Source organism: Erythrolamprus reginae, chromosome 11 (genome assembly GCF_031021105.1).
Source record: "Erythrolamprus reginae isolate rEryReg1 chromosome 11, rEryReg1.hap1, whole genome shotgun sequence".
NCBI lineage: Eukaryota > Metazoa > Chordata > Lepidosauria > Squamata > Dipsadidae > Erythrolamprus > Erythrolamprus reginae.
This window is the reverse complement of record NC_091960.1, coordinates 6,542,639-6,554,789: the sequence shown is the minus strand read 5'-3', so window position 1 is coordinate 6,554,789 and position 12,151 is coordinate 6,542,639. Positions and strand designations below refer to the sequence as shown.

General features: G+C 41.8%; 1 protein-coding gene across 1 annotated transcript; it reads left to right on the top strand.

Moving 5' to 3' along the window:
• Positions 1 to 247: 247 nt before the first annotated feature.
• Positions 248 to 9,807, top strand: LOC139174540 (phospholipase A2 inhibitor and Ly6/PLAUR domain-containing protein-like). The gene is made up of 5 exons (XM_070764986.1): positions 248 to 305; positions 2,113 to 2,238; positions 4,650 to 4,802; positions 8,016 to 8,162; positions 9,455 to 9,807. Exons 1-5 carry the CDS (start codon positions 248 to 250, stop codon positions 9,622 to 9,624), a joined length of 654 nt encoding a protein of 217 aa, XP_070621087.1. The 3' UTR covers positions 9,625 to 9,807.
• The last annotated feature ends 2,344 nt before the right edge of the window (positions 9,808 to 12,151 follow it).

Here is a 12,151-nt window from a genome sequence, read left to right as displayed (position 1 = left end):
ACACTGAGTTATGGATAATCCCAACAAGCCTTAACCAACTTGCTGGTTCTCCGTTGACGTTGCCCCTTTCCCCATTTTTATTGTGCAAAATGATATTTCTCTACCCTGCGTGGGATTCGATGATCACTCATGTCTTCACCCACTCAAAGAAATTGCACCGCACAGGAGAACCACCCCAGTCACTATAAAGCCCTGTGCATTTGATAGTTGGCTATCAAGAAGGCAGTAGACTTGCTCATCACACACCATGGATCCTGGTCTTGTTGTCTTCTTCTGTCTCATCTCTTCGGTCTTGCTGACAGGTGGTGAGTATCGCTATTCAACACTGAGATGTTAGAGAGGTGGTGGAGGGAAGCTCCTTAGATGGCTAGGCGGGCGGATCACTGCTAACGTACCTCCAAAACTCTTTGGCTTTTTCTTCCTCTCTCTCTCTCTCTCTTTTTAGAAAACGTTCTGGGATGAGTTGTGGGAAAAACTGCCCACTTACATTAGAAATCAAAGCGTTTGGATATAGAGGCAAGATTCTTAAGGGACAGGGGGGGTAAAACATATAAAGAACGGTTGCCGGGATTGGGTATATGTAATTTTAATGGAAAGAAAGGCTAGGGGTGACATGATAAGTGTTCCAATATCTCAGAGATGGTCAGAAAGAAGAGGAGGGGGGCTCAAGTTATTCTTCAAAGCACCTGAAGGCAGGACAAGAAGCAATGAATGGAAACTAATGAAGGAAAGAAGCAACTTAGAACAGGGATCGGCTAAATGCCTAAGCAGGTGATTCAACTAGAAGACGTCCAAGGTCCCTTCCAACTCTTATTATTCTATTCTATTCTATTCTATTCTATTCTATTCTAGTCTAGTCTAGTCTATTCTATTCTAGTCCTATTCTATTCTAGTCTATCTATTCTAGTCTAGTCTACTCTAGTCTAGTCCTATTCCATTCCATTCCATTCTAGTCTAGTCTACTCTAGTGTACTCTAGTCTACTCTAGTCTACTCTAGTCTAGTCCTATTCCATTCCATTCCAGTCCATTCCAGTCCAGTCCAGTCCAGTCTAGTCTAGTCTAGTCTAGTCTAGTCTAGTCCTATTCTATACTATTCTATTCTATTCTAGTCCTATTCTATTCTAGTCTAGTCTAGTCTAGTCTAGTCTAGTCTTAGTCTAGTCTTGCCTAGCCTAGCCTAGCCTAGCCTAGCCTAGCCTAGCCTAGCCTAGCCTACCCTACCCTACCCTAGTCTAGTCTAGTCTAGTCTAGTCCTATTCTATACTATTCTATTCTAGTCCTATTCTATTCTATTCTATTCTAGTCTAGTCTAGTCTAGTCTTAGTCTAGTCTTGCCTACCCTACCCTACCCTACCCTAGTCTAGTCTAGTCTAGTCCTATTCTATACTATTCTATTCTAGTCCTATTCTATTCTATTCTAGTCTAGTCTAGTCTAGTCTAGTCTAGTCTAGTCTTAGTCTAGTCTTGCCTAGCCTAGCCTACCCTACCCTACCCTAGTCTAGTCTAGTCTACATACACACATACACACCCACCCACCATGGAGATATAAAGTTTGAATATAGCAACAAACCTCAATGAGGGAAGCAATAGTGAGATTCAATTTTTTTTATTAATGGTACAGTGCGGGGTGGCTTGGTGGGTGTAGTATGGTTTGGTGAGCGTGGCTTGGTGGGCATAGCAGAGAAAAGATATTGTAAAATCTCCATTCCCTCCCCATTCCCAGGGAAGATTACTGCCAAATCCCCTCCGATCAGCTGGGACAAAGAATAGGGAGGCAGAGAATAGATAGGATGGAGCCCGTCAGAGGTAGTATTTACTGGTTCCCCAAACTACTCAAAATTGCTGCTACTGATTGTCCAGAACTGGTCAGAACCTGCTAAAACCCACTTCTGAGCTAAATATCTCCTTATGAAGATTCACTTTTCCTATTCAAAAGATCAACTAATTTTTGATGCTTTTCGTCTCCTCCTATTCCCCCAACCTTCAAACTATTGGTAGACATGACGTACGATACTCCCCTGGAAATAACATATTAATCTTAAAAATCTAAAAGTGGGTAATTTGGTTGGCTCTATGTAGACCAGTAATCCTTTTACTTCTATCCTCTGCAGTGACATCTATACAATGCTACAAATGTTTTAGCAGTGGTGGACAATGTAGAAATGAAGACATGACATTGGTGGAGTGTGAACCAGATGAAACTTCTTGTGTTTCCTTGATTCTCCGTACCACTTTCAGTGAGTGAAACATCTTTTCAATTTGGCTGTCACTTAGCATTATCATTATACTCCATGGCCTGCATTGGCTGCCAATCAGTTTCCGGTCACAATTCAAAGTGTTGGTTATGAACTTTAAAGCCCTGCATGGCATTGGACCAGAGTACCTCCGGAACCGCCTGCTACCGCACGAATCCCAGCGACCGATAAGGTCCCACAGAGTTGGCCTTCTCTGGATCCCGTCGACCAAACAATGTCGTTTGGCGGGCCCCAGGGGAAGAGCCTTCTCCGTGGCAGCCCCGGCCCTCTGGAATCAACTCCCCCCGGAGATTAGAACTGCCCCCACACTCCTTGCCTTTCGTAAATTACTCAAGACCCATCTATACCGCCAGGCATGGGGGAGTTGAGACACCTTTCCCCCAGGCTTTTTTTAATATATATATTTGGGTATGTTTATGTTGTTTGCTTTATAAAATATGATAGAGTTTTATGTGCTTTTTAATATTAGATTTGTTTTCGCTGGAATATTGTTTTTATTATTTTTGTTGTGAGCCGCCCCGAGTCTTCGGAGAGGGGCGGCATACAAATCTAATAAATAATAAATAATAATAATAATCTCAAGGGATAATTAAATTTTCTTGAAGGTAGATGATATCATTGGCTTCAACTAATGTCAATGTGCTTTGCCATTTTCAGTGGAGTGTGTTTATTAGGAATACTAGGTAGGGAAATGTTGTTATCTCTTGCTCAGTCGTATACATGGACAATACTGGGGAGGGGAAATGGCAAGAGGGACCGAATGTTCCTTCTAACTGTAGAGAAGAGTTTTCCAGAAGTTCACCAATCCAAGCAAATTGTTTCTTGATATCTGGGATAAATGGAGGAAACCCAGCTGAAGAATGTACAGGGTAACTTGGAGCGTTCATCTTCCAATCCCTTCGCATATTAAGGAAACAGCATATAATCTTTCCACTAGCTAACAACCATTAATATCAGGTATCTCAAATGAAACAGTTAAAAAAGCAGACTGCTTTGTGTATGTGTATGTGTGTGTGTGTACAGTATATATATATATTCTCCTTGCTTTTCATTATCAGCAAAAATATGTCATATACAGTATATATATATATATATATATTTGTTTTCGTAAATTTTCACGGGTATATGTATGTAGATTGTTCTGAGTTCGGGTTTTGCCCTGTGTAATATTTTGCATGTCTATGCGACGTTTCGGTGAAATCACATTCACCATCATCGGGCTGAAGTTTTAAGCTTCGTGTTGCTGTAAATATGGAATGTTTGTAACTGCCATTTCTTCCTTATATATAGGGTTGGGGGTGGAGATATATATATATTTGTTTTCGTAGATTTTCAGGTATATGTATGTAGATTGTTCTGAGTTCGGGTTTTGCCCCGTGTAATATTTTGAGTGTCTATGCGACGTTTCGGTGAAATCACATTCACCATCATCAGGCTGAAGTTGTAAGCTTCGTGCTGCTGTAAATATAGTTACTAAATATAGTAAATATATAAACTATATTTACAGCAGCAGGAAGCTTACAACTTCAGCCTGATGATGTGTGCTCTCTCCCATATTTGGGTATACTAGGGTGATTCATTATCATTTCATTATCAGGAAAAATATATTACATATATGCATTGGCATCCTTCAGTCTCAAAAGATCATGGTATCGTGCACTGGATTCCTGAAAGCATGAAGCATGCTGAAACTGAAAATTAAAGGAGACCAGGATAGATCTATTTCAGCCTTATTTTAGCCTCATCAGCCAGCCATACCCTTATTGGGACTTGGACCTGCAACCTTTGCCTTGTAAGGCAGAGAATTAACCTCTGGGTTACAGTATCCAATCCCTTCAGCTCTGTAGCCAAATCATCTACCTTCGAACAGCAAAAACCTGTGATATATATATCGAATATGTGTTGAATATACAGTGTTCCCTCGATTTTCGCGGGTTCGAACTTCGCGGAAAGTCTACCACGGTTTTTCAAAAATATTAATTAAAAAATACTTTGCGGGGTTTTCCCCTATACCACGGTTTTTCCCACACGATGATGTCATATGTCATCTCCAAACTTTCATCTGCCTTTAATAAATATTTTTTTTAATAAACTTTAATAAATAAACATGGTGAGTAATAATCTGAATGGTTGCTAAGGGGATGGGAAATTGCAATTTAGGGGTTTAAAGTGTTAAGGGAAGGCTTGTGATACTGTTCATAGCCAAAAATAGTGTATTTACTTCTGCATCTCTACTTCGCGGAAATTCGCATCCCCTGCTAAAAGCGAGGGAACAGTGTACATATCGAATATGTGTTGAATATATATATATATATATATATATATATATATATATATATATATATATATATATATTCATTTTTCTTACATCCCAACATTTCATCTCTTCACAGGCATTCCTTCAGTCGTTTTCTCTACTAAGACTTGTGCAAAACCCGAGGAAGCCAACGATGGTTATTTCAGTCTCACTTCTGTGCAGAAAAAACACTTTGAACTCCTTCTTCACAGTTGCCAATCAGATGGTTGCAATATCATGCCTGTTTCTTGTAAGTAACTCAACACAATTGTTTCCTTGAAGAAGGGAACAGAAGGTTAAATTTTACAGTAAGATAAAATACAGGAATTAGAATAAGGGCAGACTAGATGGACCATGAGGTCTTTTTCTGCCGTCCATCTTCTATGTTTCTACACAAACACGCGCCATGGAGATATAAAGTTTGAATGGAGCAACAATCCTCAGGGAGGGAAGCAATGGTGGGATTCAAATTTGTTTATTACCGGTTCTTTTGGGGGGTGGCTTGGTGGTCGTGGTGTGGCTTGGTGGGTATGGTTTGTGGGCACGGCTTGGTGGGTGTAGCAGGGGAAGTATACTGCAAGATCTCCATTCCCTTCCTTTACCACTCAAGGAAAGTTTGCTGCAAAATCCCCATTTCCTCCCAATCAGCTGTGACTCGGGAGGCAGCAGAGTAGCGAAAATGGAGCTCCACCCCAGAGCACCCAATTTGCACTGAAAAATGTTGAAAGAAAATGCAGGGCGTCCTGCATAAGCCACGCCCACAGTGTGGTAGTAAACGTTTTGGTAGCCCTTCACTGGGCGGTACTGAGTGGTTCTCCGAACCACTCAAAATTTCCACTATCGGTTCTCCTAGAATGGTCAGAACCTGATGAAACCCACCACTGGAGGGAAGAGGTGAGAAAATATCATTAATTGAGCAAGCCATTGCCGGGTCAAATAGAAGATAATAAAAATAGAAGCTTTCTATAATTGGAGAACATGGCAGTCATGCAATCCAGGATGAAGTAGTGGCCTAGGGATTAAAACGGGTCCAGAGTTAAAACAACCAATTTGAAGGGGAACTTAACATTTAGCATTTAGACTTATATACCGCTTCACAGTGCTTTACAGCGCCTCTCTAAGCAGTTTACAGAGAGTAAGGATGGGAAGCTGAGTCAACCTTGAGCCTACTGAGATTCGATCTGCCAAACTGCTGTTAGCCGCTGATCAGTAGAAGTACAGTGATACCTCGTCTTACAAACCCCTCGTCATACAAACTTTTCGAGATACAAACCCGGGGTTTAAGATTTTTTTGCCTCTTCTTCTAAACTATTTTCACGTTACAAACCCAAGCCGCTGCCACTGGGATGCCCCGCCTCTGGACTTCTGTTGCCAGCGAAGTGCCCGTTTTTGCACTGCTGGGATTCCCCTGAGGCTCCCCTCCATGGGAAATACCACCTCTGGACTTCCGTGTTTTTGCAATGCTCTAGGGGAATCCCAGCATGCAAAATCGGGCACTTCGCTGGCAACGGAAGTCCAGAGGTGGGGTTTCCCACCAGCTGTCCAGTGGCAAGGCCCCAGGATCTGATACGATACCAGCAGAAATCTATAAGGATGGTGGTGCAGTGCTTGTCGACAAACTCACTCAACTGTTCAATACGGAGGAGCAAAAAACCTCGCCGAAACACACCCACACAATTTTGCTACCTGCACAGATTCAGGAAGCATTATTGCGTTCAATCCTGCACTCATGTTCCAGAGCCACAGAGCTGCATGGAATTAGGTGTCCCGGCAGCAGCCCACCTCTGTTTGGTGGGTAGGAGAGATCAGGTCATCTGCTTGCAGAAATTACAGTGGTACCTTTACTTAAGAACGCCTCTACTTAAGAACTTTTCTAGATAAGAACCAGGTGCTCAAGATTTTTTTTGCCTCTTCTCAAGAACCATTTTCTACTTAAGAACCCGAACCAGGAAAAATTTCCCAGGAAATTTGAGAGCGGCACGAAGGCCCGGCCAGTTTCCTGCCATTCCCCCTTTAATCCTGACCATCTGGGCTGCCCGGGGAGCCTTTTGGTGGCGCTTAAGGAGGCTTTGGCAGTCCAGAGGGAACAAAGCATTTTCCTTTCTCTGGCCGCTTGGAGAGGGAATAAACCTCTGCCAACGCCCAGAGAAAAGAAACGCTCCCTTTGCTCAGGGCAGCGACTGCCCTCTTCCTCTTCTTCTTCCTCCTCCTCCCACCCAAATTCCGAGCTTTTATTTCTTTCCTAATGAGTTTGTATGCATTATTTGCTTTTACATTGATTCCTATGGGAAAAATTGCTTTTATTTACAAACTTTAAGAAACTGGTCATGGAACGAATTAAGTTCTTAAGCAGAGGTACCACTGTACTGTAAATTTTGTCTTAGAAACATAGAAACATAGAAGACTGACGGCAGAAAAAGACCTCATGGTCCATCTAGTCTGCCCTTATACTATTTCCTGTATTTTATCTTACAATGGATATATATTTATCCCAGGCATGTTTAAATTCAGTTACTGTGGATTTACCAACCACGTCTGCTGGAAGTTTGTTCCAAGGATCTACTACTCTTTCAATGAAATAATATTTCCTCACGTTGCTTTTGATCTTTCCCCCAACTAACTTCAGATTGTGTCCCCTTGTTCTTGTGTTCACTTTCCTATTAAAAACACTTCCCTCCTGGACCTTATTTAACCCTTTAACATATTTAAATGTTTCGATCATGTCCCACCTTTTCCTTCTGTCCTCCAGACTACACAGATGGAGTCCATGAAGTCTTTCCTGATATGTTTTATGCTTAAGAACTTCCACCATTCTTGTAGCCCGTCTTTGGACCCGTTCAATTTTGTCAATATCTTTTTGTAGGTGAGGTCTCCAGAACTGAACACAGTATTCCAAATGTGGTTTCACCAGCATTCTATATAGCGGGATCATAATCTCCCTCTTCCTGCTTGTTATACCTCTAGCTATGCAGCCAAGCATCCTACTTGCTTTTCCTACTGCCCGACCACACTGCTCACCCATCTTGAGACTGTCAGAAATCACTACCCCTAAATCCTTCTCTTCTGAAGTTTTTGCTAACACAGAACTGCCAATGCAATACTCAGATTGAGGATTCCTTTTCCCCAAGTGCATTATTTTACATTTGGAAACATTAAACTGCAGTTTCCATTGCTTTGACCATTTATCTAGTAAAGCTAAATCATTTACCATATTACAGACCCCTTCAGGAATATCAACCCTATTGCACACTTTAGAGTCATCGGCAAATAGGCAAACCTTCCCCTATGTCACTCACAAACATATTAAAAAGAATAGGACCCAGAACAGACCCTTGTGGTACACCGCTTGTAACCTGTCTCTGCTCAGAATACTTGCCATTAACAATAACTCTCTGATGTCTATGCTTCAGCCAGCATGAATCATAGGGGATGGTAGTTCATGAAAATGTTTGCTAATTTGCAGTGCCGTCTCGCGATGTACTGAAACCCAATGGATTGACATGCCCTGGATCGTTCACAAGTCAAAGAAATTCTTCCCTACCACCTCAGCCACTTGTCTGTCTGGGCAACGAGTCTCGGTGTGTAAGGTTAGAGTTTACCATGCTTATACGTAAGTAGAGGATCTTTCCTCCTTTATCTTTCTTGCTTTTTCAAATTATTTTTTATATATTTGCCAGACAATGATAGGATGGTAATTGGCATAAACATGAGATTAGAAAAGTAATGATAAAAAAGTAATGATAAAAGGCAATAGGACAGTAGGGCAGGGACAGTAGGCACAATGGGGCGCTTATGCAGACCTCTTAGAAAGGGGGAGAGGTCAATGTATTGTACATCTTTCATGGCCAAATTTTATGAATGGCGCGTATGCATAAGATTTGATTGGTTTTTATATAAATGGGTTAGTTTTAGAGATTATATTCAACTTCTTGTTATTGCTGGTATCTTTTTGCATTGTGTCATATTATTTTGTATGTCACCCTGAGTCTTTTGGGATTGGGCGGCATAGAAGTTGAATAGATAGATAGATAGATAGATAGATAGATAGATAGATAGATAGATAGATAGATAGATAGATAGATAGATGACAGATGACAGATGAAAGATGATAGACGATAGACGACAGACGACAGACGACAGACGACAGACGACAGACGACAGACGACTGATGACAGACGACAGACGACAGATGACAGATGATAGATGATAGATGAGTACGGTAGGTAGGTAGGTAGATAGATAGATATGATAGACAGACAGAGTGACTGACTGACTGACAGATAGGATAGATGGATAGATGGATAGATAGATAGATAGATAGATAGATAGATAGATAGATAGATAGATGATAGATGATAGATGATTGATAGATAAGTACGGTAGGTAGGTAGGTAGGTAGGTAGAGAGATAGATAGATAGATAGATAGATAGATAGATAGATAGATAGATAGATAGATAGATAGAGAAAGATAGATAGATAAGTACCATAGGTAGGTAGGTAGATAAATAGATAGATAGATAGATAGATAGATAGATAGGTAAGTAGGTAGGTAGGTAGGTAGGTAGATAGATACATAGATAGATAGATAAGTAGGTAGGTAGGTAGGTAGGTAGAGAGATAGTAGGTAGGTAGGTAGGTAGGTAGGTAGAGGATAGAAAGAAAGAAAGAAAGAAAGAAAGAAAGAAAGAAAGAAAGAAAGAAAGAAAGAAGATAATTTAAGATTAAAGGTTTTGAGGCTAGGAGTAGAAACCACAGAGTCAGGTAGTGCATAGCTACATAATCAGGAGGGGAATCACTCCCTTGTGGCTACTTTGAGGGTTAAGAAGAAAAATATCCTTGTTTTGCAATGTCTCATAACCATAACCAAATCTCCCATATCCTTCTTTCTTTTTCCTCCACAGTTGGAGCTTTTTATGAGGGGATATCTGTCGAAGCATGTGCAACAGACACTGTGTGTGCCTACCCTATGGGAGAGACCCAAATGGGCAACGGCATTGCAAAGTTCAATGTCAACGTGAATAATTGTACCTTCGCTTTACAATCAATGGATAACATGCTTCTTAACATGTAGGGAGGCAGTCCCCTTCCTTCAGCGTTTGAAATTCGCAAAAGTGGGAAGGAGGCTGGAGCTTTAGTAGTAAGAATTACAATGGTTTGGATCGGAGCACTCTTGGGAATTGGGCAGTAATTTAGAATATAGAGTTGCATGCTAGCTCAGGGGAATGTGTCTTTTCTGTAAATGATCCATTTTCTCTAAATCCTAATGCAAATAAATTTTGGTGGCAAAATTTGTGTCTGTGTATTTTGCTAAGGGAAGTCTGAATGCACATGGGATGATGGGGTTAGATTGTTTAGGGAACATATGTCATCCACAAAATAATTTTGTTCTGTCTGGCTCCCCCCAGACGCCAACACCAACCAAAAAGAGTAGGCAGACACACTGGTAAAAAGCAAAGGCAGTTTATATACTGGAAAGCAAACACAGGTAACAAAAACTGTTCTTACAGACAGGAACACAATGAAGTTTCCCAGAGGTTTCACGAAGGCCAGGCAATAAAACAGGATTCTTGCTGGCAAAAACAACGCTGGAGATAATAAAAACCACGCCTCCCCCAAGTCTTTCAGCCTTCTAGGCCACAAGCCAAGATCAGAGACGCCAAGAATCGAAGCAAGGTCACAGGACTCCCAGTTGATAACTCTCCACAAGACTGTAAGGGCGGGCCTGCCTTTTCAACCCTGCTGAGGAGAACCACACCCAAACCCAGCTGTTGCCAATTCAGGGATGGGAATATCTTTCTAATTGGCCCCGTCTTTGAGCTGCACGTCTCTGCCTCATGTCTATTATAGCCTGTGCGTCTTCATCCAATGAGTCCAGGCTACTAGCTGGGGAGAGGCCCCCCCCGGGGGGGTCTCAGGCTGCTCTCCCTCCTCCTCTTCTTGACGTTCCTCTCCCCCGTCTGCCTGGTCCTCCCCCTCCTGGTCGCTGTCCTCCTCCTCTGGGCATTGATCCGGCAGAGCTCCAGCCGGTCCCTGAGGAGCCTCAGGCTGAATCACAACATAATTTAATACAGAATAAGGTGTGAGTAGTGATAGCAAAGGACCGTTCAGGCAAATAAACCAGATTATTAAATATAAAGTATATATATTATACATAGATATACAGTAAAATAACCTCTGTACAATCCAAATCACATATATAATCCCAAATGTCAAATACAAACCAGGTACATCAGCACACAGCTCTAAACATATAGTAACAATCAGAAATACTCTCTTTTGGACAAAATAAATAAATAAAAAATAATAATAAATGTATGCATGTATTGTGCAATAACCTAACAAATAACACACTCAGTCCAGGGACATACATCCAGAACATCTGTTGGCTCTTTCTCCTATGGTCTTTTTGGTATTTTCCGGCATTTTCAGAAAGCCAGGGTAATTAATAACTTATTATTTGCTTTATTGGGTCAACCTGTCCTCTTATTTTACCTCTAACCCCCCCTCCCCTCACTCTCCATCTCTCATGCTCCCTTAGGGTAAATACCTTCTGTTTATTAAGGGTTTTAAAGGTTATTTGCAAGTGGACATGCCAAATTTTATCATGGTGGGATTTCACCATAATCCTCTACCCTTTTACCATGACAGAGAGTCATATGAGGAAATGGGGCTTTTGTTTTTGATTTGATTTGATTTGATTTATTGGATTTGTATGCCGCCCCTCTCCAGAGACTCGGGGTGGCTAACAACAATAATAGAACAGTATACACAATAATCCAATAGTAAAAACAATTAAAAACCCATTAAAGTAAAAACCAAAATTACATTCAGACATACCATGCATAAAATTGTAAAGGCCTAGGGGGAAAGAGTATCTCAGTTCCCCCATGCCTGACGGCAGAGGTGGGTTTTAAGTAGCTTACGTAAGGCAAGGAGGGTGGGGGCAATTCTAACCTCTGGGGGGAGTTGGTTCCAGAGGACCGGGGCTGCCACAGAGAAGGCTCTTCCCCTGGGTCCCGCCAAGCGACATTGTTTAGTTGACGGGACCCGGAGAAGACCCACTCTGTGGGACCTAACTGGCCGCTGGGATTCGTGCAGCAGAAGGCGGTCCCTGAGATAATCTGGTCCGGTGCCATGAAGGGCTTTATAGGTCATCACCAACCAATTTTTGTTTCTGACATAAAGGAATCTGAATCCAGTATTGTTTTTCTCTATAGAATTTATAGTGTTTTGTTTAGAAGGGTTTAAGGTGTTTTATCTAGAATTTATATAAGAAAAAAAATTATATAAGCAAAGGGATAGATCTATTTACGGGACCCTCTCTTGCCACATACCTCCCAGAGGTGAGTTGGCCTCCTCCGGGTCCCATTGACTAAGCAATGCACGTTGGCGGGGCCATGGGGGAGGGCCTTTTCTGTGGCTGCTCCGGCTCTATGGAATCAACTCCACCCCCCCAATGTCTGTACTGCTCTCACCCTACTGGCCTTCGGTATGGCCACAAAGACATGGCTTTGCCGGAAAGCCTGGGGGTGGGGACATGAATTAACAACTATCATGGCCAAATCATACCAATGATTACTATGCATGTTGTTGTGATT

Excerpts from the sequence above, each read along its gene's own strand:
- LOC139174540 (XM_070764986.1), top strand. The coding sequence starts at position 248 with ATGGATCCTGGTCTTGTTGTCTTCTTCTGTCTCATCTCTTCGGTCTTG. Across the intron at positions 306-2,112 it reads TTCGGTCTTGCTGACAGGTG|TGACATCTATACAATGCTAC; the intron begins GTGAGTATCGCT and ends TATCCTCTGCAG. Across the intron at positions 4,803-8,015 it reads CAATATCATGCCTGTTTCTT|TGCCGTCTCGCGATGTACTG; the intron begins GTAAGTAACTCA and ends GCTAATTTGCAG.